The sequence below is a fragment of the Oncorhynchus keta genome, chromosome 37, assembly GCF_023373465.1.
Source record: "Oncorhynchus keta strain PuntledgeMale-10-30-2019 chromosome 37, Oket_V2, whole genome shotgun sequence".
Lineage (NCBI taxonomy): Eukaryota > Metazoa > Chordata > Actinopteri > Salmoniformes > Salmonidae > Oncorhynchus > Oncorhynchus keta.
The window spans coordinates 28,509,147-28,532,711 of record NC_068457.1 but is presented as its reverse complement, the minus strand read 5'-3'; the positions used below and the strand labels follow the sequence as shown (position 1 = coordinate 28,532,711).

The 23,565-nt window shown below is 46.6% G+C and overlaps 2 protein-coding genes and 1 long non-coding RNA gene across 13 annotated transcripts in view; all 3 read left to right on the top strand.

Annotated features, from left to right (window-relative positions):
* ubac2 (UBA domain containing 2) overlaps window positions 1-18,300 on the top strand; it is a 47,329-nt gene extending 29,029 nt beyond the window's left edge. The window contains 6 exon segments of the mRNA XM_052500104.1: window positions 2,539-2,662; window positions 5,321-5,368; window positions 5,499-5,619; window positions 5,622-5,747; window positions 16,446-16,732; window positions 16,835-18,300. Of these exon segments, the coding sequence (XP_052356064.1) occupies window positions 2,539-2,662; window positions 5,321-5,368; window positions 5,499-5,619; window positions 5,622-5,747; window positions 16,446-16,732; window positions 16,835-16,948 (820 nt within the window). The 3' untranslated portion in view covers window positions 16,949-18,300.
* Window positions 18,301-18,462: 162 nt separating this feature from the next.
* The window catches only part of tm9sf2 (transmembrane 9 superfamily member 2), a 28,885-nt gene continuing 23,782 nt past the window's right edge, over window positions 18,463-23,565 (top strand). Inside the window, exons 1-2 of the mRNA XM_052500102.1 lie at window positions 18,463-18,786; window positions 19,520-19,587. Coding sequence (XP_052356062.1) covers window positions 18,637-18,786; window positions 19,520-19,587 — 218 coding nt within the window. The 5' untranslated portion in view covers window positions 18,463-18,636. The remainder of the gene's footprint in view (window positions 18,787-19,519; window positions 19,588-23,565) is intronic.
* The window catches only part of LOC127916840 (uncharacterized), a 1,142-nt gene continuing 87 nt past the window's right edge, over window positions 22,511-23,565 (top strand). The window contains exons 1-5 of one of the 11 annotated variants that reach the window (XR_008096274.1): window positions 22,517-22,748; window positions 22,979-23,037; window positions 23,210-23,266; window positions 23,321-23,492; window positions 23,547-23,565. The exon at window positions 23,547-23,565 is cut by the window's right edge and continues 87 nt beyond it. This is a non-coding gene — a long non-coding RNA (uncharacterized LOC127916840). Of the gene's footprint in view, window positions 22,863-22,978; window positions 23,038-23,209; window positions 23,267-23,320; window positions 23,493-23,546 lie in introns of all 11 variants that reach the window. The other 10 variants (XR_008096271.1, XR_008096267.1, XR_008096266.1 and 7 more) reach the window with 10 other exon arrangements.

The following is a 23,565-nucleotide window of genomic DNA, read 5'->3' as shown; positions in this document are numbered from 1 at the left end:
TCTCAGTCGTCAGTGGTGTTTCAGGAGGGACGTTGGTCCCCTGTGTGACTCCAGAGCCATGTGTCAGGTCAGCCAGGGAATGAAACTCAACAAGTATTAGATGGATTTCTCTGTTGTTTCAGCTACGGCCGACTAGGCAGGAAGTGTGCAGCTTCTGGCCACAGCCAGTACCCAGACACACACACTTATCATTTCCTGCACCGCAAGCAACCCCTCCTACATTTATTCTGAGTGGAGGGGTGTGTGTGGCGGTGTGTGGGTGGGTGTGTGGGTGTGTGTGGGGGTGTGTGGGGGTGTGTGGGGGTGTGTGGGTGCAAGCGTCTCTTCGGAAATGTGTAAAGATGAATTTATTTGATCAACAGGGTGAATTATTTTCAGCATGTGTATTCATGTTTGTAAGGATATCAAGCACTCCAGATGATATCGAGGGCACAAAAAGGCTGAATGCCAGCTGTTCTTCATGTGAACAGAGTAGAAATTAGAGTAAAGAGGAAGAAGTATATTGACCCAATCGTGACTAGGGCTGGGAATTACCGGGGGCCTCGTGGTGTGATATTACCGGGGACCTCGTGGTGTGATATTATCGGGGCCTGGTGTGATATTACCGGGGGCCTCGTGGTGTGATATTACCGGGGGCCTCGTGGTGTGATATTACCGGGGGCCTCGTGGTGTGATATTACCGGGGGCCTCGTGGTGTGATATTACCGGGGGCCTCGTGGTGTGATATTACCGGGGGCCTCGTGGTGTGATATTATCATCTTACTTAGGTGTCGATTTAAAATATGTATTGTGTTTCAATACGACAGACAGACAGACAGACAGACAGACAGACAGACAGACAGACAGACAGACAGACAGACGGTCTCCCTATTTAAGAAGATGGAGAACACGCTATGAAGGAAACCTACTGTAGTTTTGGTGCAGCTACAGCCAACTAGACATGTATCTGTATCGGTCTCCTCCCATCACTACTAATGACCCTCTCATGACCTCTCTGGGCTGCTGTCATGTTCCTCATTCTGTTCCTTCATGTGGAGTTCATAAAAAATTAATCTACTCTCTACTTTTAATACGAACTGTATTCATACCCTCAGGCTCTCACTATTACTAGTAGTGGTGTGTGTGTGCGTCAAGCATGGACATATCAGATATGACTCATCCTGTGATGCTCATCTCCATTCTGTGTGTGTGGGTGACTGTGCGTGTTCTCGTGTGTGTATGTGTGTGTTTTTTGTGCGACCGTGCGTGTCCTTGTGTGTGTGTGACTGTGCGTGTGTGTGTGTGGGTGACTGTGCGTGTCCTCGTGTGTGTGTGGGTGACTGCGTGTCCTCGTGTGTGTGGGTGACTGTGCGTGTCCTGGTGTGTGTGACTGTGCGTGTCCTGGTGTGTGTGTGGGTGACTGCAAGTCTTGGTGTGTGTGTGGGTGACTGCGTGTCCTGGTGTGTGTGTGGGTGACTGTGCGTGTCCTGGTGTGAGTGTGGGTGACTGCAAGTCTTGGTGAGTGTGTGGGTGACTGTGTGGGTGACTGTGCGTGTCCTGGTGTGTGTGTGGGTGACTGTGTGTCCTGGTGTGTGTGTGGGTGACTGTGCGTGTCCTGGTGTGAGTGTGGGTGACTGTGCGTGTCCTGGTGTGAGTGTGGGTGACTGTGCGTGTGACTGTGCGTGTCCTGGTGTGAGTGACTGTAATAGCAGGGCTCTGAGGTTAGCTGCTGGTCTATAATGATTCACTCTTACTTCCTCTAATAGAAATATACTTTACTGTAGATCTGCTCAGAGGTTTGGTGTTTGTGGTGTTTGTGAACAGAACATTGTTTTAACCATCTTCTCCTTTCCTCTCCTCCTCACCTCCCCTCTCTCCTCTCTCCTCCTCCCCTCCCTCCCCTCTCCTCTCCTCTCCTCTCCTCTCCTCCTCTCCTCCTCCCTCTCTCCTCCCCTCCCCTTCCCTCTCCTCTCTCCTCCTCACCTCCCCTCACCTCCCCTCTCTCCTCCTCACCTCCCCTCTCTCCTTCCCTCTCCTCTCTCCTCCTCACCTCCCCTCTCTCCTCTCCTCTCTCCTCCTCACCTCCCCTCTCTCCTTCCCCTCTCCTCTCTCCTCCTCCTCCTCCCCCTCTCTCCTTCACCCTCTCCTCTCTCTTCCTCCCCTCTCTCCTTCACCCTCTCCTCTCTCCTTCCCCCTCTCCTCTCTCCTCCTCACCTCCCCTCTCTCCTCTCTCCTTCCCCCTCTCCTCTCTCCTCCTCACCTCCCCTCTCTCCTTCCCTCTCCTCTCTCATCCTCACCTCCTCTCTCCTCCTCACCTCCCCTCTCTCCTTTCCCCTCTCCTTCCCCCTCTCCTCTCTCCTCCTCACCTCCCCTCTCTCCTTCACCCTCTCCTCTCTCCTTCCCCCTCTCCTCCTCACCTCCCCTCTCTCCTCTCTCCTCCTCTCTCTCCCTCACCTCCCCTCTCTCCTTCCCCCTCTCCTCTCTCCTCCTCACCTCCCCTCTTCTTCCCACTCCTCTCTCCTCTTCACCTCCCCTCTCTCCTCCTCACCTCTCCTCCAGGCTAGGCCCAGTGTTCAGCCTGTTTGTACCTTTCTACTCCTCCATCCCCAAGGTTCCAGTCACTCAACTCCTTGGTCAGATCTCCATAACTAACAAGTCCCTGGTTTACATTGTAGGCCTGCAGGTATGTAGAGTTACATAGTGTTCAGCATGGTGGGGGTCAGTGGTTAATATGTAGAGTTGCATAGTGTTCAGCATGGTGGGGGTTAATATGTAGAGTTACATAGTGTTCAGCATGGTGGGGGTTAATATGTAGAGTTACATAGTGTTCAGCATGGTGGGGGTTAATATGTAGAGTTACATAGTGTTCAGCATGGTGGGTCAGTGGTTAATATGTAGAGTTGCATAGTGTTCAGCATGGTGGGGGTTAATATGGAGTTAATAGTGTTCAGCATGGTGGGGGTTAATATGTAGAGTTACATAGTGTTCAGCATGGTGGGGGTTAATATGTAGAGTTACATAGTGTTCAGCATGGTGGGGGTTAATATGTAGAGTTACATAGTGTTCAGCATGGTGGGGGTTAATATGTAGAGTTACATAGTGTTCAGCATGGTGGGGGTTAATATGTAGAGTTACATAGTGTTCAGCATGGTGGGGGTTAATATGTAGAGTTACATAGTGTTCAGCATGGTGGGGGTTAATATGTAGAGTTACATAGTGTTCAGCATGGTGGGGGTTAATATGTAGAGTTACATAGTGTTCAGCATGGTGGGGGTTAATATGTAGAGTTACATAGTGTTCAGCATGGTGGGGGTTAATATGTAGAGTTACATAGTGTTCAGCATGGTGGGGGTTAATATGTAGAGTTACATAGTGTTCAGCATGGTGGGGGTTAATATGTAGAGTTACATAGTGTTCAGCATGGTGGGGGTAGAGTTAATATGTAGAGTTTACATAGTGTTCAGCATGGTGGGGGTTAATATGTAGAGTTACATAGTGTTCAGCATGGTGGGGGTTAATATGGAGTTACATAGTGTTCAGCATGGGGGGGTTAATATGTAGAGTTACATAGTGTTCAGCATGGTGGGGTAGAGTGGTTAGCATATGTGTAGAGTTACATAGTGTTCAGCATGGTGGGGGTTAATATGTAGAGTTACATAGTGTTCAGCATGGTGGGGGTTAATATGTAGAGTTACATAGTGTTCAGCATGGTGGGGGTTAATATGTAGAGTTACATAGTGTTCAGCATGGTGGGGGTTAATATGTAGAGTTACATAGTGTTCAGCATGGTGGGGGTTAATATGTAGAGTTACATAGTGTTCAGCATGGTGGGGGTTAATATGTAGAGTTACATAGTGTTCAGCATGGTGGGGGTTAATATGTAGAGTTACATAGTGTTCAGCATGGTGGGGGTCAGTGGTTAATATGTAGAGTTACATAGTGTTCAGCATGGTGGGGGTTAATATGTAGAGTTACATAGTGTTCAGCATGGTGGGGGTTAATATGTAGAGTTACATAGTGTTCAGCATGGTGGGGGTTAATATGTAGAGTTACATAGTGTTCAGCATGGTGGGGTTAATATGTAGAGTTACATAGTGGGGGTTAATATGTAGAGTTACATAGTGTTCAGCATGGTGGGGGTCAGTGGTTAATATGTAGAGTTACATAGTGTTCAGCATGGTGGGGGTTAATATGTAGAGTTACATAGTGTTCAGCATGGTGGGGGTTAATATGTAGAGTTACATAGTGTTCAGCATGGTGGGGGTTAATATGTAGAGTTACATAGTGTTCAGCATGGTGGGGGTTTACATGTTCAGCATGTAGAGTAGAGTTACATAGTGTTCAGCATGGTGGGGTTAATATGTAGAGTTACATAGTGTTCAGCATGGTGGGGGTTAATATGTAGAGTTGCATAGTGTTCAGCATGGTGGGGGTTAATATGTAGAGTTACATAGTGTTCAGCATGGTGGGGGTTAATATGTAGAGTTACATAGTGTTCAGCATGGTGGGGGTTAATATGTAGAGTTACATAGTGTTCAGCATGGTGGGGGTTAATATGTAGAGTTACAGTGTTCAGCATGGTGGGGGTTAATATGTAGAGTTACATAGTGTTCAGCATGGTGGGGGTTAATATGTAGAGTTACATAGTGTTCAGCATGGTGGGGGTTAATATGTAGAGTTACATAGTGTTCAGCATGGTGGGGGTTAATATGTAGAGTTACAGTGTTCAGCATGGTGGGGGTTAGTGTTACAGTGTTCAGCGTGGTGGGGGTTAATATGTAGAGTTACATAGTGTTCAGCATGGTGGGGGTTAATATGTAGAGTTACATAGTGTTCAGCATGGTGGGGGTTAATATGTAGAGTTACATAGTGTTCAGCATGGTGGGGGTTAATATGTAGAGTTACATAGTGTTCAGCATGGTGGGGGTTAATATGTAGAGTTACAGAGTGTTCAGCATGGTGGGGGTTAATATGTAGAGTTACAGTGTTCAGCGTGGTGGGGGTTAATATGTAGAGTTACATAGTGTTCAGCATGGTGGGGGTTAATATGTAGAGTTACATAGTGTTCAGCATGGTGGGGGTTAATATGTAGAGTTACATAGTGTTCAGCATGGTGGGGGTTAATATGTAGAGTTACATAGTGTTCAGCATGGTGGGGGTTAATATGTAGAGTTACAGTGTTCAGCATGGTGGGGGTTAATATGTAGAGTTACAGTGTTCAGCATGGTGGGGGTTAATATGTAGAGTTACAGTGTTCAGCGTGGTGGGGGTTAATATGTAGAGTTACAGTGTTCAGCGTGGTGGGGGTCAGTGGTTAATATGTCTCTGTGTTGTGTTTCAGCTCCTGACCTCCAGTCCGTTCATGTGGCTCGTTGCTCTCAGTGGACTGGTGAGTTCACACCACACTGACCCTGTTGCATAGCAACCAGCATTACCCAACCCCTTTATCTCAACCGCAGTCGCTTCTTCGGAAGTTGTAAATCCACACGTCTGAACCACACAGCGCGTGTTCCCCTCAGGTCTCTGGGAAGCTGTACCACGGAAACGCTCTGAGGGTGCAGCGGCTGCTCTTCGTACCCCAGTGGCTGTCCCGTGTAGGGGCCTTCGTCCTGGAGCCCCTGTTCTCCGGGCCCCCGCCCCCAATGAACCCCCCCTGGGTATGGGGGCTACTCTGGACATCCAGAGACAGCAGAGGATGGATCTCCATGATCAACAGATGCTGCTGGCCCAGTTCCATCAGGCCAGGAGGAACCACAGACCACCACAGGTATGGACAGACACACACACACATGCACACACACAGTACTACATACACACACAGTACTATATATATAAACACACACACACACACACACACACACAGTACTACATACACACACAGTACTATATATATAAACACACACACACACACAGTACTACACACACACACAGTACTACACACACACACAAAGTACTACACACACACACAGACTAATGGACATTCCATTTGACATGACCCTCCTTCTGATCTGTTTTGGCCAATCAGAAGCATGCATGCCTTTGCAGAATATTTAATGCAATCCTCTCATTGGCAGAATGAATGTCCTTCACATGCATCGGCTATGTGAGTTTATAGTCCTGCCGTTCCAACACACAGCTCCCGGCGGTCACTGTCTTCTGAACTGATGTGCAGGCAGGGCTCTTCTAAAGTGTACATGGCCTTTATTCTGTATAGAAACAATGTTTATATTTATATTGGCCATTTTAGCTTGGGATGAGCATTTGCCTTTTTAACATAATTGTTCATAAATAATGCCAGTTATTTAATATTAGGAGTACAGCAATCATTCTGGCATTGTTGCAAAGCTCAGATTCTCCCCATTTTCAATTGATCCAATGCTATTTAACCCCCTACGGCTGTTATGATGGGGATAAAAATCAGAGCTGTAAACTGATCCAATGCTATTTAACCCCCTACGGCTGTTATGATGGGGATAAAAATCAGAGCTGTAAACTGATCCAATGCTATTTAACCCCCTACGGCTGTTATGATGGGGATAAAAATCAGAGCTGTAAACTGATCCAATGCTATTTAACCCCCTACGGCTGTTATGATGGGGATAAAAATCAGAGCTGGAAACTGATCCAATGCTATTTAACCCCCTACGGCTGTTATGATGGGGATAAAAATCAGAGCTGTAAACTGATCCAATGCTATTTAACCCCCTACGGCTGTTATGATGGGGATAAAAATCAGAGCTGTAAACTGATCCAATGCTATTTAACCCCCTACGGCTGTTATGATGGGGATAAAAATCAGAGCTGTAAACTGATCCAATGCTATTTAACCCCCTACGGCTGTTATGATGGGGATAAAAATCAGAGCTGTAAACTGATCCAATGCTATTTAACCCCTACGGCTGTTATGATGGGGATAAAAATCAGAGCTGTAAACTGATCCAATGCTATTTAACCCCCTACGGCTGTTATGATGGGGATAAAAATCAGAGCTGTAAACTGATCCAATGCTATTTAACCCCCTACGGCTGTTATGATGGGGATAAAAATCAGAGCTGGAAACTGTTTAAAGGTGATGGGCAAAGGTCTCCACCAAAAACTGTAACACTTAATAATGATATTTTAGGCTTCATTAAATAAGCCTGAAGCCCCCCCCCAAAAAAAGAAAAAATAATAATCTATCACTACATTTAGCTGTCATTTCTAAATAGGGGGTGAAGATGTCATTCTATGGCCAGAAAAAGACATCATTTGAGGGCTAAATTAATAGGCCAGTGACCAACTACAAGGAACACAAGCTACAGACACGGCTTGAGTCATTTTCTCTCTATGAGAAATGAAGCCATTAGACACTTGTATATCTGAAGAAATAAACGTGTAAGTCAATAATGATGACTCATATGCAGTAGTGTGAGCGGACCAAGTCATTGGGCGTCTCTCTAAAGAGGGAAGGTGGAATAAACGAGTCAGGAGGAGCTTTTCTGAATTGAACACGGTTCTCTATTGAGGGCATTTGGTCAACACAAACACTCCAACATAGTCAATGAAAATCTCCCAAGGAAAAAAACATACATCTTCTTCTCCAGATGAAACAGGAACACAATACGATTATCTTTAAACTACAACACAAGTCACGGGATTGTCCCCGTCTTAGTGGTTCTTCCTGGATCGCTCCTCTGTCTCGGTGGCCATCTTCCAGAGATAGTTTTCCCTCCCCTTCTCTGCTGGTTCCGTTCTCTCTCTTATAAGGAAGGAGAATATGTTACCTTGTCTCCCATGCCTTGTTGGGCTACTATCCATGAACCCAGCCTGCCCTCTGGTCACCTTGTCTCCCATGCCTTGTTGGGCTACTATCCATGAACCCAGCCTGCCCTCTGGTCACCTTGTCTCCCATGCCTTGTTGGGCTACTATCCATGAACCCAGCCTGCCCTCTGGTCACCTTGTCTCCCATGCCTTGTTGGGCTGCTATCCGTGAGCCCAGCCTGCCCCCTGGTTACCTCGTCTCCCATGCCTTGTTGGGCTGCTATCCATGAACCCAGCCTGCCCTCTGGTCACCTTGTCTCCCATGCCTTGTTGGGCTGCTATCCGTGAGCCCAGCCTGCCCCCTGGTTACCTTGTCTCTCAATGCCTTGTTGGGCTGCTATCCATGAACCCAGCCTGCCCTCTGGTCACCTTGTCTCCCATGCCTTGTTGGGCTGCTATCCGTGAGCCCAGCCTGCCCCCTGGTTACCTTGTCTCCCATGCCTTGTTGGGCTGCTATCCGTGAGCCCAGCCTGCCCCCTGGTTACCTTGTCTCCCATGCCTTGTTGGGCTACTATCTGTGAGCCCAGCCTGCCCCCTGGTTACCTTGTCTCTCAATGCCTTGTTGGGCTACTATCTGTGAGCCCAGCCTGCCCCCTGGTTACCTTGTCTCTCAATGCCTTGTTGGGCTACTATCTGTGAGCCCAGCCTGCCCCCTGGTTACCTTGTCACTCAATGCCTTGTTGGGCTGCTATCTGTGAGCCCAGCCTGCCTTCTGGTTACCTTGTTGGGCTGCTATCCGTGAGCCCAGCCTGCCCTCTGGTTACCTTGTCTCTCAATGCCTTGTTGGGCTGCTATCCGTGAGCCCAGCCTGCCCCCTGGTTACCTTGTCTCTCAATGCCTTGTTGGGCTGCTATCCGTGAGCCCAGCCTGCCCCCTGGTTACCTTGTCTCTCAATGCCTTGTTGGGCTACTATCCGTGAGCCCAGCCTGCCCCCTGGTTACCTTGTCTCTCAATGCCTTGTTGGGCTGCTATCTGTGAGCCCAGCCTGCCTTCTGGTTACCTTGTTGGGCTGCTATCCGTGAGCCCAGCCTGCCCCCTGGTTACCTTGTCTCTCAATGCCTTGTTGGGCTACTATCTGTGAGCCCAGCCTGCCCCCTGGTTACCTTGTCTCTCAATGCCTTGTTGGGCTACTATCTGTGAGCCCAGCCTGCCCCCTGGTTACCTTGTCTCTCAATGCCTTGTTGGGCTACTATCTGTGAGCCCAGCCTGCCCCCTGGTTACCTTGTCTCTAAATGCCTTGTTGGGCTACTATCTGTGAGCCCAGCCTGCCTTCTGGTTACCTTGTTGGGCTGCTATCCGTGAGCCCAGCCTGCCTTCTGGTTACCTTGTTGGGCTGCTATCCGTGAGCCCAGCCTGCCCCCTGGTTACCTTGTCTCTCAATGCCTTGTTGGGCTACTATCTGTGAGCCCAGCCTGCCCCCTGGTTACCTTGTCTCTCAATGCCTTGTTGGGCTGCTATCCGTGAGCCCAGCCTGCCTTCTGGTTACCTTGTTGGGCTACTATCTGTGAGCCCAGCCTGCCCCCTGGTTACCTTGTCTCTCAATGCCTTGTTGGGCTACTATCTGTGAGCCCAGCCTGCCCCCTGGTTACCTTGTCTCTCAATGCCTTGTTGGGCTACTATCTGTGAGCCCAGCCTGCCCTCTGGTTACCTTGTCTCTCAATGCCTTGTTGGGCTGCTATCCGTGAGCCCAGCCTGCCCTCTGGTTACCTTGTTGGGCTGCTATCCGTGAGCCCAGCCTGCCTTCTGGTTACCTTGTTGGGCTGCTATCCGTGAGCCCAGCCTGCCCCCTGGTTACCTTGTCTCTCAATGCCTTGTTGGGCTACTATCTGTGAGCCCAGCCTGCCCCCTGGTTACCTTGTCTCTCAATGCCTTGTTGGGCTGCTATCCGTGAGCCCAGCCTGCCCCCTGGTTACCTTGTCTCTCAATGCCTTGTTGGGCTACTATCCGTGAGCCCAGCCTGCCCCCTGGTTACCTTGTCTCCCATGCCTTGTTGGGCTACTATCTGTGAGCCCAGCCTGCCCCCTGGTTACCTTGTCTCTCAATGCCTTGTTGGGCTGCTATCTGTGAGCCCAGCCTGCCTTCTGGTTACCTTGTTGGGCTGCTATCCGTGAGCCCAGCCTGCCCTCTGGTTACCTTGTCTCCCATGCCTTGTTGGGCTGCTATCCGTGAGCCCAGCCTGCCCCCTGGTTACCTTGTCTCTCAATGCCTTGTTGGGCTGCTATCCGTGAGCCCAGCCTGCCCCCTGGTTACCTTGTCTCCCATGCCTTGTTGGGCTGCTATCCGTGAGCCCAGCCTGCCCCCTGGTTACCTTGTCTCTCAATGCCTTGTTGGGCTGCTATCTGTGAGCCCAGCCTGCCTTCTGGTTACCTTGTTGGGCTGCTATCCGTGAGCCCAGCCTGCCCCCTGGTTACCTTGTCTCTCAATGCCTTGTTGGGCTACTATCTGTGAGCCCAGCCTGCCCCCTGGTTACCTTGTCTCTCAATGCCTTGTTGGGCTACTATCTGTGAGCCCAGCCTGCCCCCTGGTTACCTTGTCTCTCAATGCCTTGTTGGGCTACTATCTGTGAGCCCAGCCTGCCCCCTGGTTACCTTGTCTCTCAATGCCTTGTTGGGCTACTATCTGTGAGCCCAGCCTGCCTTCTGGTTACCTTGTTGGGCTGCTATCCGTGAGCCCAGCCTGCCTTCTGGTTACCTTGTTGGGCTGCTATCCGTGAGCCCAGCCTGCCCCCTGGTTACCTTGTCTCTCAATGCCTTGTTGGGCTACTATCTGTGAGCCCAGCCTGCCCCCTGGTTACCTTGTCTCTCAATGCCTTGTTGGGCTGCTATCCGTGAGCCCAGCCTGCCTTCTGGTTACCTTGTTGGGCTGCTATCCGTGAGCCCAGCCTGCCTTCTGGTTACCTTGTTGGGCTGCTATCCGTGAGCCCAGCCTGCCCCCTGGTTAATGAGAGAGTTAGCTAGCTATATCCACATAGTGCATTTCCGATCATTGTTATGAGTCTTCCATTTTATATCAAATCACATTTTATTGGTCCCATGATTAGCAGATGTTATTGCGGGTGTAGTGAAATGCTTGTGTTCCGAGTTCCAACAGTGCAGTAATATCTAACAATTCACACAAATCTAAAAGTAAAAGAATGGAATTAAGAAATATATATATTTTTTTAACCTTTTTAACCTTTATTTCAAGTAGGCAAGTAGGCAAGTTGCCTCTAGGCAAGTATGTTTAGAACAAATTCTTGTTTTCAATGACGGCCTAGGAACAGTGGGTTAACTGCCTGTTCAGGGGCAGAACGACCTTGTCAGCTCGGGGATTCGAACTTGCAACCTTTCGGTTAATAGTCCAACGCTCTAACCACTAGGCTACCCTGCCGCCCCTATACATACAGTGCCTTGCGAAAGTATTCGGCCCCCTTGAACTTTGCGACCTTTTGCCACATTTCAGGCTTCAAACATAAAGATATAAAACTGTATTTTTTTGTGAAGAATCAACAACAAGTGGGACACAATCATGAAGTGGAACAACATTTATTGGATATTTCAAACTTTTTTAACAAATCAAAAACTGAAAAATTGGGCGTGCAAAATTATTAAGCCCCTTTACTTTCAGTGCAGCAAACTCTCTCCAGAAGTTCAGTGAGGATCTCTGAATGAACCAATGTTGACCTAAATGACTAATGATGATAAATACAATCCACCTGTGTGTAATCAAGTCTCCGTATAAATGCACCTGTACTGTGATAGTCTCAGAGGTCCGTTAAAAGCGCAGAGAGCATCATGAAGAACAAGGAACACACCAGGCAGGTCAGAGATACTGTTGTGAAGAAGTTTACAGCCGGATTTGGATACAAAAAGATTTCCCAAGCTTTAAACATCCCAAGGAGCACTGTGCAAGCGATAATATTGAAATGGAAGGAGTATCAGACCACTGCAAATCTGCCAAGACCTGGCCGTCCCTCTAAACTTTCAGCTCATACAAGGAGAAGACTGATCAGAGATGCAGCCAAGAGGCCCATGATCACTCTGGATGAACTGCAGAGTGATCTTTAAGGAATACCTAGGGAATACCTAGGATAGGATAAGTAATCCTTCTCACCCCCCTTTAAGATTTAGATGCACTATTGTAAAGTGACTATTCTACTGGATGTCATAAGGTGAATGCACCAATTTGTAAGTCGCTCTGGATAAGAGCGTCTGCTAAATGACTTAAATGTAATGTAATGTAATCTACAGCTGAGGTGGAACACTGTCCATAGGACAATAATCAGTCGTATATTGCACAAATCTGGCCTTTATGGAAGAGTGGCAAGAAGAAAGCCATTTCTTAAAGATATCCATAAAAAGTGTTGTTTAAAGTTTGCCACAAGCCACCTGGGAGACACACCAAACATGTGGAAGAAGGTGCTCTGGTCAGATGAAACCAAAATTGAACTTTTTGGCAACAATGCAAAACATTATGTTTGGCGTAAAAGCAACACAGCTCATCACCCTGAACACACTATCTCCACTGTCAAACATGGTGGTGGCAGCATCGTGGTTTGGGCCTGCTTTTCTTCAGCAGGGACAGGGAAGATGGTTAAAATTGATGGGAAGATTGATAGAGCCAAATACAGGACCATTCTGGAAGAAAACCTGATGGAGTCTGCAAAAGACCTGAGACTGGGACGGAGATTTGTCTTCCAACAAGACAATGATCCAAAACATAAAGCAAAAATCTACAATGGAATGGTTCAAAAATAAACATATCCAGATTTTAGAATGGCCAAGTCAAAGTCCAGACCGGAATCCAATCGAGAATCTGTGGAAAGAACTGAAAACTCCTGTTCACAAATGCTCTCCATCCAACCTCACTGAGCTCGAGCTGTTTTGTAAGGAGGAATGGGAAAAAATGTCACTCTCTCGATGTGCAAAACTGATAGACATACCCCAAGCGATTTACAGCTGTCATCGCAGCAAAAGGTGGCGCTACAAAGTATTAACTTAAGGGGGCTGAATAATTTTGCACGCCCAATTTTTCAGTTTTTGATTTGTTAAAAAAGTTTGAAATATTCAATAAATGTTGTTCCACTTCATGATTGTGTCCCACTTGTTGATTCTTCACAAAAAAAAATACAGTTTTATATCTTTATGTTTGAAGTCTGAAATGTGGCAAAAGGTCGCAAAGTTCAAGGGGGCCGAATACTTTCGCAAGGCACTGTATTAGATAGAGCAATGTCGGACTGGCATTGACTAAAATAGAATACAGTATATACAGTGGGCTCCAATGACTGGCACCCTGACTGGCAACGCATTAACAATATAATTAGAGAGAGAAACTCAAAATACCAACGTGTGAGAAATACTGGACTTTATTCATGTTTCCATGGAACTAACCAAAATCATACAATTATTTAATACAAAATACATTTCACCAAAATCAAGGTTTCATAATTATTGGCACTCCTCATTTCGTACTTAGTGCAACCACCTCTGGCAAGGATAACAGCATGGAGTCTTTTCCTGTAATGTTTGACCAGGTTAAGGAACACATTTGGAGGGATTTTGGACCATTCCTCTATGTAGATCCTTTCAAGATCCTTCACATTCTTGGGTTTGTGCTTATAAACTTCCCTCTTCAACTCAGCCCACGGGTTTTGGATTGGATTGAGGTCCGGCCACTGAGATGGCAGAACATTGATGTTGTTGTCACAGAACCATTTCTGTGTGGATCTTGAGGTATGTTTTGGGTCTTGGTCTTGTTGGAAAGTCCACCTACGACCAAGTCCCATCCTTCCTCGCAGAGGCAACCAGATTGTCAGATACTTGGTGGAATTCATTATGCCATCAATCGTAACCAGGGCCCCTGGACCTGTGGAATTAAAACAGACCCAAAACATCACTGACCCCCTCCATAGTTCACCGTGCCTCTCCTTGTATGCATCTCTGTTTCGACACCAAACATGCCAATGCTGGATCTGACCAGAACGTTCCATTTTCTCCTCTGACCAGAGTACCCTCTTCCAGTCATAATTTGAATTACGTTTGGCAAACAAAGCGCTTGTGTCTGTGTCTTGGGGTCAGAAAGGGCTTTCTTCTGGCAAACCATTCCAAAGAGCCTGTGGTTGTGGAGGTGGAATCTGTTGGTGCTTTCTTCTGCAACCCTTCCAAAGAGCCTGTGGTTGTGGAGGTGGAGTCTGATGGTGCTTTTTGAAACCTGGTGCTTTTTGTGGAGGTGGAGTCTGAAACCTGGTGACCCCAAGACGCCACCAAAGCCTGCAATTCTTTGACCGTTATTATTGTGGATTTGGTTGCATCCTCCTCCATATCCTCAGGGGGGAAAATGCATTTGCATCCTGTAACCGTGAGGTTTAATTGTTCCATATCTTTAGAGGCTGTTTTATCATTGCCCTGACATTGCTCAGTGATATATGAAGGTCTTCGACCAGCTGTCTCTTTTGAACTGACAGTTCTTTTGTTGACAGCGGGATATTGCATGCGTGTTACCTCATGTTTATACCCTAGTGAAACAGGAAGTGGTGTAATGGCTCAATATAATTCTTTAAGACTTAGGTACAGGTAAATAAGTGGAATTTACTTCCTGGTTGAATTTTGGTAGATGTTACAATAATCATTAAGGGTACCATTAATTGTGGAACCTTGATTTGGAGGGCATTGAATTTTATTTAAATAAAATTTATTTTGGTTGGTTCCATTGAAGCATTGATAAAGTTCAGTATTTCTCACATGTTGGTATTTTGAGTTTCTTTATAATTTATTGTTTATATTTTTGTAAGTGTTGGTTGAGCATTGCTAGTCAGGGGTGCCAGTAATTTTGGAGCCCACTGTACATATGAGATGAGTAAAGCAGTATGTAAACATTATTAATGTGGCCAGTGATTCCAAGTCTATGTAATAGGGCAGCAGTCTCTCAGGAGCAGGGTTCAGTAACTGGGTCGAAGCTAGCTAGTGATGGCTATTTAACAGTGATGGCCTTGAGATAGATAGTTTTCAATTACTCTGTCCCAGCTTTGATGCACCTGTACTGACCTCGCCTTTTGGATGATAGGGGTGAACAGGCACTGGCTCGGGTGGTTGTTGTCCTTTATGATCTGTAACATCAGGTGCTGTAGGTAGAGGCAGGTAGTTTGACACTGGTGATGCGTTGGGCAGACCGCATCACACTCTGGAGAGCCCTGGGGTTGCGGGCGGTACAGTTGCCGTACTAGGTGATACAGCCCGACAGGATGCTCTCAATTGTGAATCTGTAAAAGTGTGTGAGGGTTTTAGGTGCCAAGACAAATTTATTCAGCATTCCAAAATAGCATGTTGACAGGTAGCCATGCCTCTTTTAGTGTTAGATCAACGGTACAAAATCTACTCTGACCAAAATATTATTGCAGATCACTTTGATGCGTTTAGCTTTTCTATAAAGGTTTGGAAACACAGGGGGACCTTTTTTCCTGTCACCTTTAACCTGTATCCAAGGCTTTGTATTTGTAGTCTATGGTTAATGATGGCTGTGGTTACTGACACAATAGCCATGTTGCCAGCTAAGTTATTTGTTGGTGCCGTGCCCTCTTCAAGGTGTCAGGAGCGTTCCACAGGGATGCTGGACCATGTTGACTCCAATGCTTTCCACAGTTCCACAGGGATGCTGGACCATGTTGACTCCAATGCTTTCCACAGTTCCACAGGGATGCTGGACCATGTTGACTCCAATGCTTTCCACAGTTCCACAGGGATGCTGGACCATGTTGACTCCAATGCTTTCCACAGTTCCACAGGGATGCTGGACCATGTTGACTCCAATGCTTTCCACAGTTCCACAGGGATGCTGGACCATGTTGACTCCAATGCTTTCCACAGTTCCACAGGGATGCTGGACCATGTTGACTCCAATGCTTTCCACAGTTGTGTCAAGATGGCTGGATGTCTTTTGGTGGTTTCTTGATACACAAAGGAAACTGAGTGTTAGAAACCCAACAGAATTGCAATTCTTGGCACAAACCGGTGTGCCTGGCACCTACTACCATACCCCATTCAAAGGCACATAGACAATTCATGTCTCAATTGTCTCAAGGCTTTAAAATCCTTGTTTAACCTGTCTCCTCCCCTTCATCTACACTGATTGAAGTGGATTTAACAAGTTACATCAATAAGAGATCATAGCTTTCACCTGGTCAGTCCATGTCATGGAAAGAGCAGGTGTTCCTAATGTTTTGTATACTCGTAAGCCTATTTGGACAAGGCTGAATATGCACAAAATGGAAGTTAGAGGTAGCCTATATATGAATGATTTAATGGAAAATGCATTGACTAAAATGACTGCATAAAACTAGACTAAAATTGTCCAGAGTTTTAGTCGACTGACAATAACTGAAACTAAGAAGGACAAAATGACTAAAAAGCTATTTGTCAGACTCAAACTAAATCTAAAATGGCTGCCAAAATGAACACAGTCTCTGACTTCAGTGCGTTCAAGACAACAGGAAACTCTGGGGGGACGAAGCTGACTGGGAAAAATCACTTTGAACGGTCATCTCAGAATTACAACTTGGAAACTCGGGCATCATCCTAGAGCTCCAACTTCTCTGACTTGAAGATCACTGATGTCGTGATTTTTCCCAGTCTGAGAAAAAAAAATGTTCCCAGTTGTCTTGAACGCACCATGATTGTCCCTCTCTGTCCTTCCCAGAATGGCCTAATGAACTGGAACAGATTTTTCCCATCGCTGAGACACAGAGGACAGAACCTTCCCCCAGAGCCACAACCACACCCCTCTCCACCACTGCAGCCACACCCCTCTCCACAGCAGCCACACCCCTCTCTACAGCAGCTCCACCCCTCTCTACAGCAGCTCCACCCCTCTCTACAGCAGCTCCACCCCTCTCCACCGCTGCAGCTCCACCCCACAGCTCCACCACTGCTGGAGCCCACAGCTCCTCCCTTGGTCAACGCTCCTGTAGCTGAAGAACAGGTGAGCACTGTGAGTGAGCGCGGACACAGAATTACGTTTCTTTACCAGTTTCGTGTTAGCATTTCTCTGATGTTTGTGTGTGTTTATTTCTGTTTCCCATAGGTTGCCAGATTGATGGAGATGGGCTTCTCCAGAATAGATGCTCAGGATGCCCTCAGAGCGTCCAACAACGACATCAACGTGGCAACCAACTTTCTACTGCAGCATTTAGGGTAGGGAGGAGTTTGAAAGATGTAGAACCTGAGAGAGAAAAACAACAGAGGGAACAGAATGAAGTGTGTGTCTGGTCCAGTGAGCAGGGTCCTGGGGGTTTGAGGCTGAAGAGTGGGTCTGATCCAGTGAGCAGGGTCCTGGGGGTTTGAGGCCAGGGGGACCGGCCTGCTCTGGAGCTCCAGAGGACTACACAGAGAATAACTCAACACAGACTACACAATTACTAGGAGGAAAGGAGAGAGGAGTACAGTAATGCTGCTGCTGTCCACCGTGCTTCCTGAAGGGTGAAGAGGGCTGTCCACAGTGCTTCCTGGTGCTCAGCCCTGTTCCAGATAGTTTGGATACTCTGTCCTGTCACCTTGCTGCTGAAGGACAGAAGATGGAGGATCAGAAGGCTGCTATTCTCAGGGCTTGTTGCATCTAGTGTCTTCTCTATACTCTATATATAGCATTACCATGGTTCATTTCGGCTTCCTCCACCTCACACACACCTTCGCCCAGAAAACATACACACACACACACACATTCGCCAGTCCCTAAAGGTTTTATTTTGTGTCATTTGTCCATGGACAGTGATTACAGGAGTTTGTTTGCTTGACTTCTGCAGAATTAATCTAAAATCTTAAAGGGGTTTGAAATGAGGAGAATATACTAAATTATGGAAACTGTCAATCTTGTATACTCAATGAAAAACATCTGCACATGTAATACTTAGTGGATGGCTTGTATGTTTAGCTGCTCAGTGGCTACATTCTGGTTAACGACACTATGGAATAAAATCATGCTGACAAGATATTAATTATTTAAACTGTTTCACTAGTTTTTCACAAAATCATTGAGGATTTAACACTTATTTATATAATTTGTATTTACTTTTTGTTTTATGTGACTGACTGTATAAACGGAGGTGTGCTTGTTGTTTGGTTAAACCTATGCCTGTGTGGTGTTATTATGCTACAGATTACAAATGATTAACAATTTAACAAACTGCTTCCAACCACTGAAATATATGCAATGTGCTCTGCTGTGGTAACCGTGCTGCCCATACAGCGTTACAACAGTATAATGGCCTAATGAATAAACCTACCTCTCACCTTAAGATGCTTTTCTGCATTACTTCACAGCATTACTCGTATAACATTTTTATTGTGCTTTGGGATGACTGCACTGACAACCATGGCGAATAATAGTTCCCGTTTTGAGAGAAATATTAGTTTTACACTGCCATCTCCAGGTCGTTGTTGGAATAGGCACTTTCTGCCAGAGCCGAAATTATAAGGTGCTCTGAATGTTGCTGTTTGATTCTCAGCGGAATTAGAAATCATGACAATAAACCCGTTTTTAATTCTACATTTTTTTTTTTGGTCGGAAAATGTCTTATATTTATTTAACACAACGTGCTATTCTTTCAACAACAGCACAGCCAACTTTACCTCCAGAGTCCCATCATCCTCCACGGAAGAACACGTCCATGTAGACGCAGATGACGTGTCTGCCCGCTGCAGGAAAAGTATCTGGGTTATGTAGCTACGAAGGCAGACATATCCCAGCTCGTTAACGTTAGCTACCTTATGTCAACTGGCCTATCTGGTGAATTCAAATGCCAGCTAGCCTGTCACCCCTGTGTAGACAGATATTAGCGTTACGCCAAGAAACGTTTAGCTAACTAGGTTCGTCGAGAGAAGAGGAAAATGTGCTCCCTGCACAGAGCGAGAGGCTCTGTTTTGGTGATCTTCCTTCTGCTACACAGCGCTACAAGTTTCTATCTACCGGGTCTGGCCCCTGTTAGTTTTTGTGAACCAGGACAAGCTGGGAAAGAGAATGAAGTACCGGACTGTAAGGTAATTAGATCCCCCCAAAAAATGCGCTGGCGGTTTCATGCCATCTTCCGTCTAATTATCAGCTGGCAAGTAAATCTAGCTACCAGTTAAGTTGCCTGCTAGCTGCTAATGTTAGCATTCTGAAACTCCTTGGAAGGGATCAGAACAGCTTGCTGTCTTGGTTACCATTAGAAGCTGGATAGCTGTCATAATGATGAATCACTAGGTAACGGTAGTAGAATCTAAATGGAGCTAGTTAGAACCAGTGTTGTTGGCCAACCAGTCACACAGTAAGCTATTTGTAATGCATATTGGTCGCTAGAAAGCTAGCTAGCTAATTTAGCACCCCCTACGAGCTAGTTGGGCTACTACTTGTGAGACAACTGCTTAACTTGTGTTGTAGATAGCGAATTAGTTCATCCATACTTTTGATCAGAAGTTACTTGTCATTTAAAATTTTAATTATGTCCGAAATTCCGTATTATCCTAATCTAAAAGAGAGCTGTCAACTGCATGACAGTTGTTCTTTGAGGAAGGGCCTGAATAAGAACTGATAAGAATCAATTCCACTGCGGAACAGGACATAAATAAATCCTGTAAAGTTTTCCTGTAAACTCCTCCCTCCCATTTCAGATCTCTAGTCTAATTGCCTAATTGTGCCTTTGAGCTGTAATATGTACTGTATTCTAGATGTTGTTGCCGATACTTGTCATCTACCATTTTGAGAAAATAACTGCTTTTGATTGTTTTTCAGTCGACCATCGAGATATTTGTGAACAGACTGGATTCTGTGGAGTCTGTCTTACCCTATGAATACACTGCGTAAGTACATCAGGAACAACATCTTCTTATTGGTCTCCTACAGTTCTCAGTCTTGCTGCTGAAGGCTGTGGGTTCGGTGCTTTTGGACAGTGTTCTTATTGTGTAGTTGCAGACGTAGTGTACGGGGAAGATATAGGTTGCGTTCCAAATGACTCCTATACAGTGCACTACTTTTGACCAGCGACCAATGGGCCGTGGCCAAAAGTAGTGCACTGTGTAAGGAATAGGGTGACATTTGGGATACAGACATGTGTTGGGAACATGGTGAAGTCAGCCAGGGTAGGACTAGGCACACTAATACTGTCTGATAAACTAGAGCATCTCTCTGTCACTCACCATCCTCTCCTACTCTTTCTCCTCTCTGTCACTCACCATCCTCTCCTACTCTTTCTCCTCTCTGTCACTCACCATCCTCTCCTACTCTTTCTCCTCTCTGTCACTCACCATCCTCTCCTACTCTTTCTCCTCTCTGTCACTCACCATCCTCTCCTACTCTTTCTCCTCTCTGTCACTCACCATCCTCTCCTACTCTTTCTCCTCTCTGTCACTCACCATCCTCTCCTACTCTTTCTCCTCTCTGTCACTCACCATCCTCTCCTACTCTTTCTCCTCTCTGTCACTCACCATCCTCTCCTACTCTTTCTCCTCTCTGTCACTCACCATCCTCTCCTACTCTTTCTCCTCTGTCACTCACCATCCTCTCCTACTCTTTCTCCTCTCTGTCACTCACCATCCTCTCCTACTCTTTCTCCTCTCTGTCACTCACCATCCTCTCCTACTCTTTCTCCTCTCTGTCACTCACCATCCTCTCCTACTCTTTCTCCTCTCTGTCACTCACCATCCTCTCCTACTCTTTCTCCTCTCTGTCACTCACCATCCTCTCCTACTCTTTCTCCTCTCTGTCACTCACCATCCTCTCCTACTCTTTCTCCTCTCTGTCACTCACCATCCTCTCCTACTCTTTCTCCTCTCTGTCACTCACCATCCTCTCCTACTCTTTCTCCCGCTCTGTCTCTTTCTCCCGCTCTGTCTCTTTCTCCCGCTCTGTCTCTTTCTCCCGCTCTGTCTCTTTCTCCCGCTCTGACTCTTTCTCCTCTCTGTCACTCACCATCCTCTCCTACTCTTTCTCCTCTCTGTCACTCACCATCCTCTCCTACTCTTTCTCCTCTCTGTCACTCACCATCCTCTCCTACTCTTTCTCCCGCTCTGTCTCTTTCTCCGCTCTGTCTCTTTCTCCCGCTCTGTCTCTTTCTCCCGCTCTGTCTCTTTCTCCCGCTCTGTCTCTTTCTCCCGCTCTGACTCTTTCTCCTCTCTGTCACTCACCATCCTCTCCTACTCTTTCTCCTCTCTGTCACTCACCATCCTCTCCTACTCTTTCTCCTCTCTGTCACTCACCATCCTCTCCTACTCTTTCTCCTCTCTGTCACTCACCATCCTCTCCTACTCTTTCTCCCGCTCTGTCTCTTTCTCCCGCTCTGTCTCTTTCTCTCCGCTCTGTCTCTTTCTCCCGCTCTGTCTCTTTCTCCCGCTCTGTCTCTTTCTCCCGCTCTGTCTCTTTCTCCCGCTCTGTCTCTTTCTCCTCTCTGTCACTCACCATCCTCTCCTACTCTTTCTCCTCTCTGTCACTCACCATCCTCTCCTACTCTTTCTCCTCTCTGTCACTCACCATCCTCTCCTACTCTTTCTCCTCTCTGTCACTCACCATCCTCTCCTACTCTTTCTCCTCTCTGTCACTCACCATCCTCTCCTACTCTTTCTCCTCTGTCACTCACCATCCTCTCCTACTCTTTCTCCTCTCTGTCACTCACCATCCTCTCCTACTCTTTCTCCTCTCTGTCACTCACCATCCTCTCCTACTCTTTCTCCCGCTCTGTCTCTTTCTCCCGCTCTGTCTCTTTCTCCCGCTCTGTCTCTTTCTCCCGCTCTGTCTCTTTCTCCCGCTCTGTCTCTTTCTCCCGCTCTGACTCTTTCTCCTCTCTGTCACTCACCATCCTCTCCTACTCTTTCTCCTCTCTGTCACTCACCATCCTCTCCTACTCTTTCTCCTCTCTGTCACTCACCATCCTCTCCTACTCTTTCTCCTCTCTGTCACTCACCATCCTCTCCTACTCTTTCTCCTCTCTGTCACTCACCATCCTCTCCTACTCTTTCTCCTCTCTGTCACTCACCATCCTCTCCTACTCTTTCTCCTCTCTGTCACTCACCATCCTCTCCCTACTCTTTCTCCCGCTCTGTCTCTTTCTCCCGCTCTGTCTCTTTCTCCCGCTCTGTCTCTTTCTCCCGCTCTGTCACTATAGCAGCACCAGCGATATCCAACTGTGACTGGAATTCTGAAGTCCGTAGACGATGTTAATAATACTCTATTGCAGTGCTTGACTTGGACAGGAACTCACTGGGGCTGAGTTCTGGCACCTCTTATAGAATATTAGCTCAAAAGTATGATGGAGCTCCTGCACCTAAATACAAACAGTTCTGGCACCTATTTCAGACCAAGGCCAGCACTGTTCTATTACAGTAGTTCTGCTTCAACAAAATGGATGCCTAATGTTTAAGATTAGCTGAATCATGGTTTAGAGAAATAGTCAATAGAAGATATAGATATTGGCTTAAGTCAACGAAAAGGCCACTTAAAACCAGTTTCAGTCCTTACTCTGGATCTGAAAACTCCAATGGCATTAAATCAAAGATGGGATACTTTGATAACAATAGCTACTTAGGGTTATTATGTGACATCTGAATTACTTTATTTATTATTTACCTGAGTTAAATGTGATACCAGAGGCCTCAACATGCTCAGCCACAGGAGCTGTTCTGTCACGCCGTTAGAGGACACTAATGTCCCTTTTCCACCGAGGGGTTGTGGAGAGGGTCAGGGGACTGTAATTGAAGTGACGTTGCCTTCTTTATGTTAGCTTGCTGAGAGGGAGAGGTTGTTGTTGAAATGAGGCCTTCTTTATGTTAGCTTGCTGTGTGACTGAGAGAGGAGAGGTTGTTGTTGAAATGAGGCCTTCTTTATGTTAGCTTGCTGTGTGACTGAGAGAGGAGAGGTTGTTGTTGAAATGAGGCCTTCTTTATGTTAGCTTGCTGTGTGACAGAGAGGAGAGGTTGTTGTTGAAATGAGGCCTTCTTTATGTTAGCTTGCTGTGTGACAGAGAGGAGAGGTTGTTGTTGAAATGAGGCCTTCTTTATGTTAGCTTGCTGTGTGACAGAGAGGAGAGGTTGTTGTTGAAATGAGGCCTTCTTTATGTTAGCTTGCTGTGTGACAGAGAGGAGAGGTTGTTGTTGAAATGAGGCCTTCTTTATGTTAGCTTGCTGTGTGACGAGAGAGGAGAGGTTGTTGTTGAAATGAGACCTTCTTTATGTTAGCTTGCTGTGTGACGAGAGAGGAGAGGTTGTTGTTGAAATGAGGCCTTCTTTATGTTAGCTTGCTGTGTGACTGAGAGAGGAGAGGTTGTTGAGAAATGAGGCCTTCTTTATGTTAGCTTGCTGTGTGACAGAGAGGAGAGGTTGTTGTTGAAATGAGGCCTTCTTTATGTTAGCTTGCTGTGTGACTGAGAGAGGAGGGTTGTTGTTGAAATGAGGCCTTCTTTATGTTAGCTTGCTGTGTGACGAGAGAGGAGAGGTTGTTGTTGAAATGAGGCCTTCTTTATGTTAGCTTGCTGTGTGACAGAGAGGAGAGGTTGTTGTTGAAATGAGGCCTTTATGTTAGCTTGCTGTGTGACTGAGAGGAGAGGTTGTTGTTGAAATGAGGCCTTCTTTATGTTAGCTTGCTGTGTGACTGAGAGAGGAGAGGTTGTTGTTGAAATGAGGCCTTTATGTTAGCTTGCTGTGTGACTGAGAGAGGAGAGGTTGTTGTTGAAATGAGGCCTTCTTTATGTTAGCTTGCTGTGTGACTGAGAGGAGAGGTTGTTGTTGAAATGAGGCCTTTATGTTAGCTTGCTGTGTGACTGAGAGGAGAGGTTGTTGTTGAAATGAGGC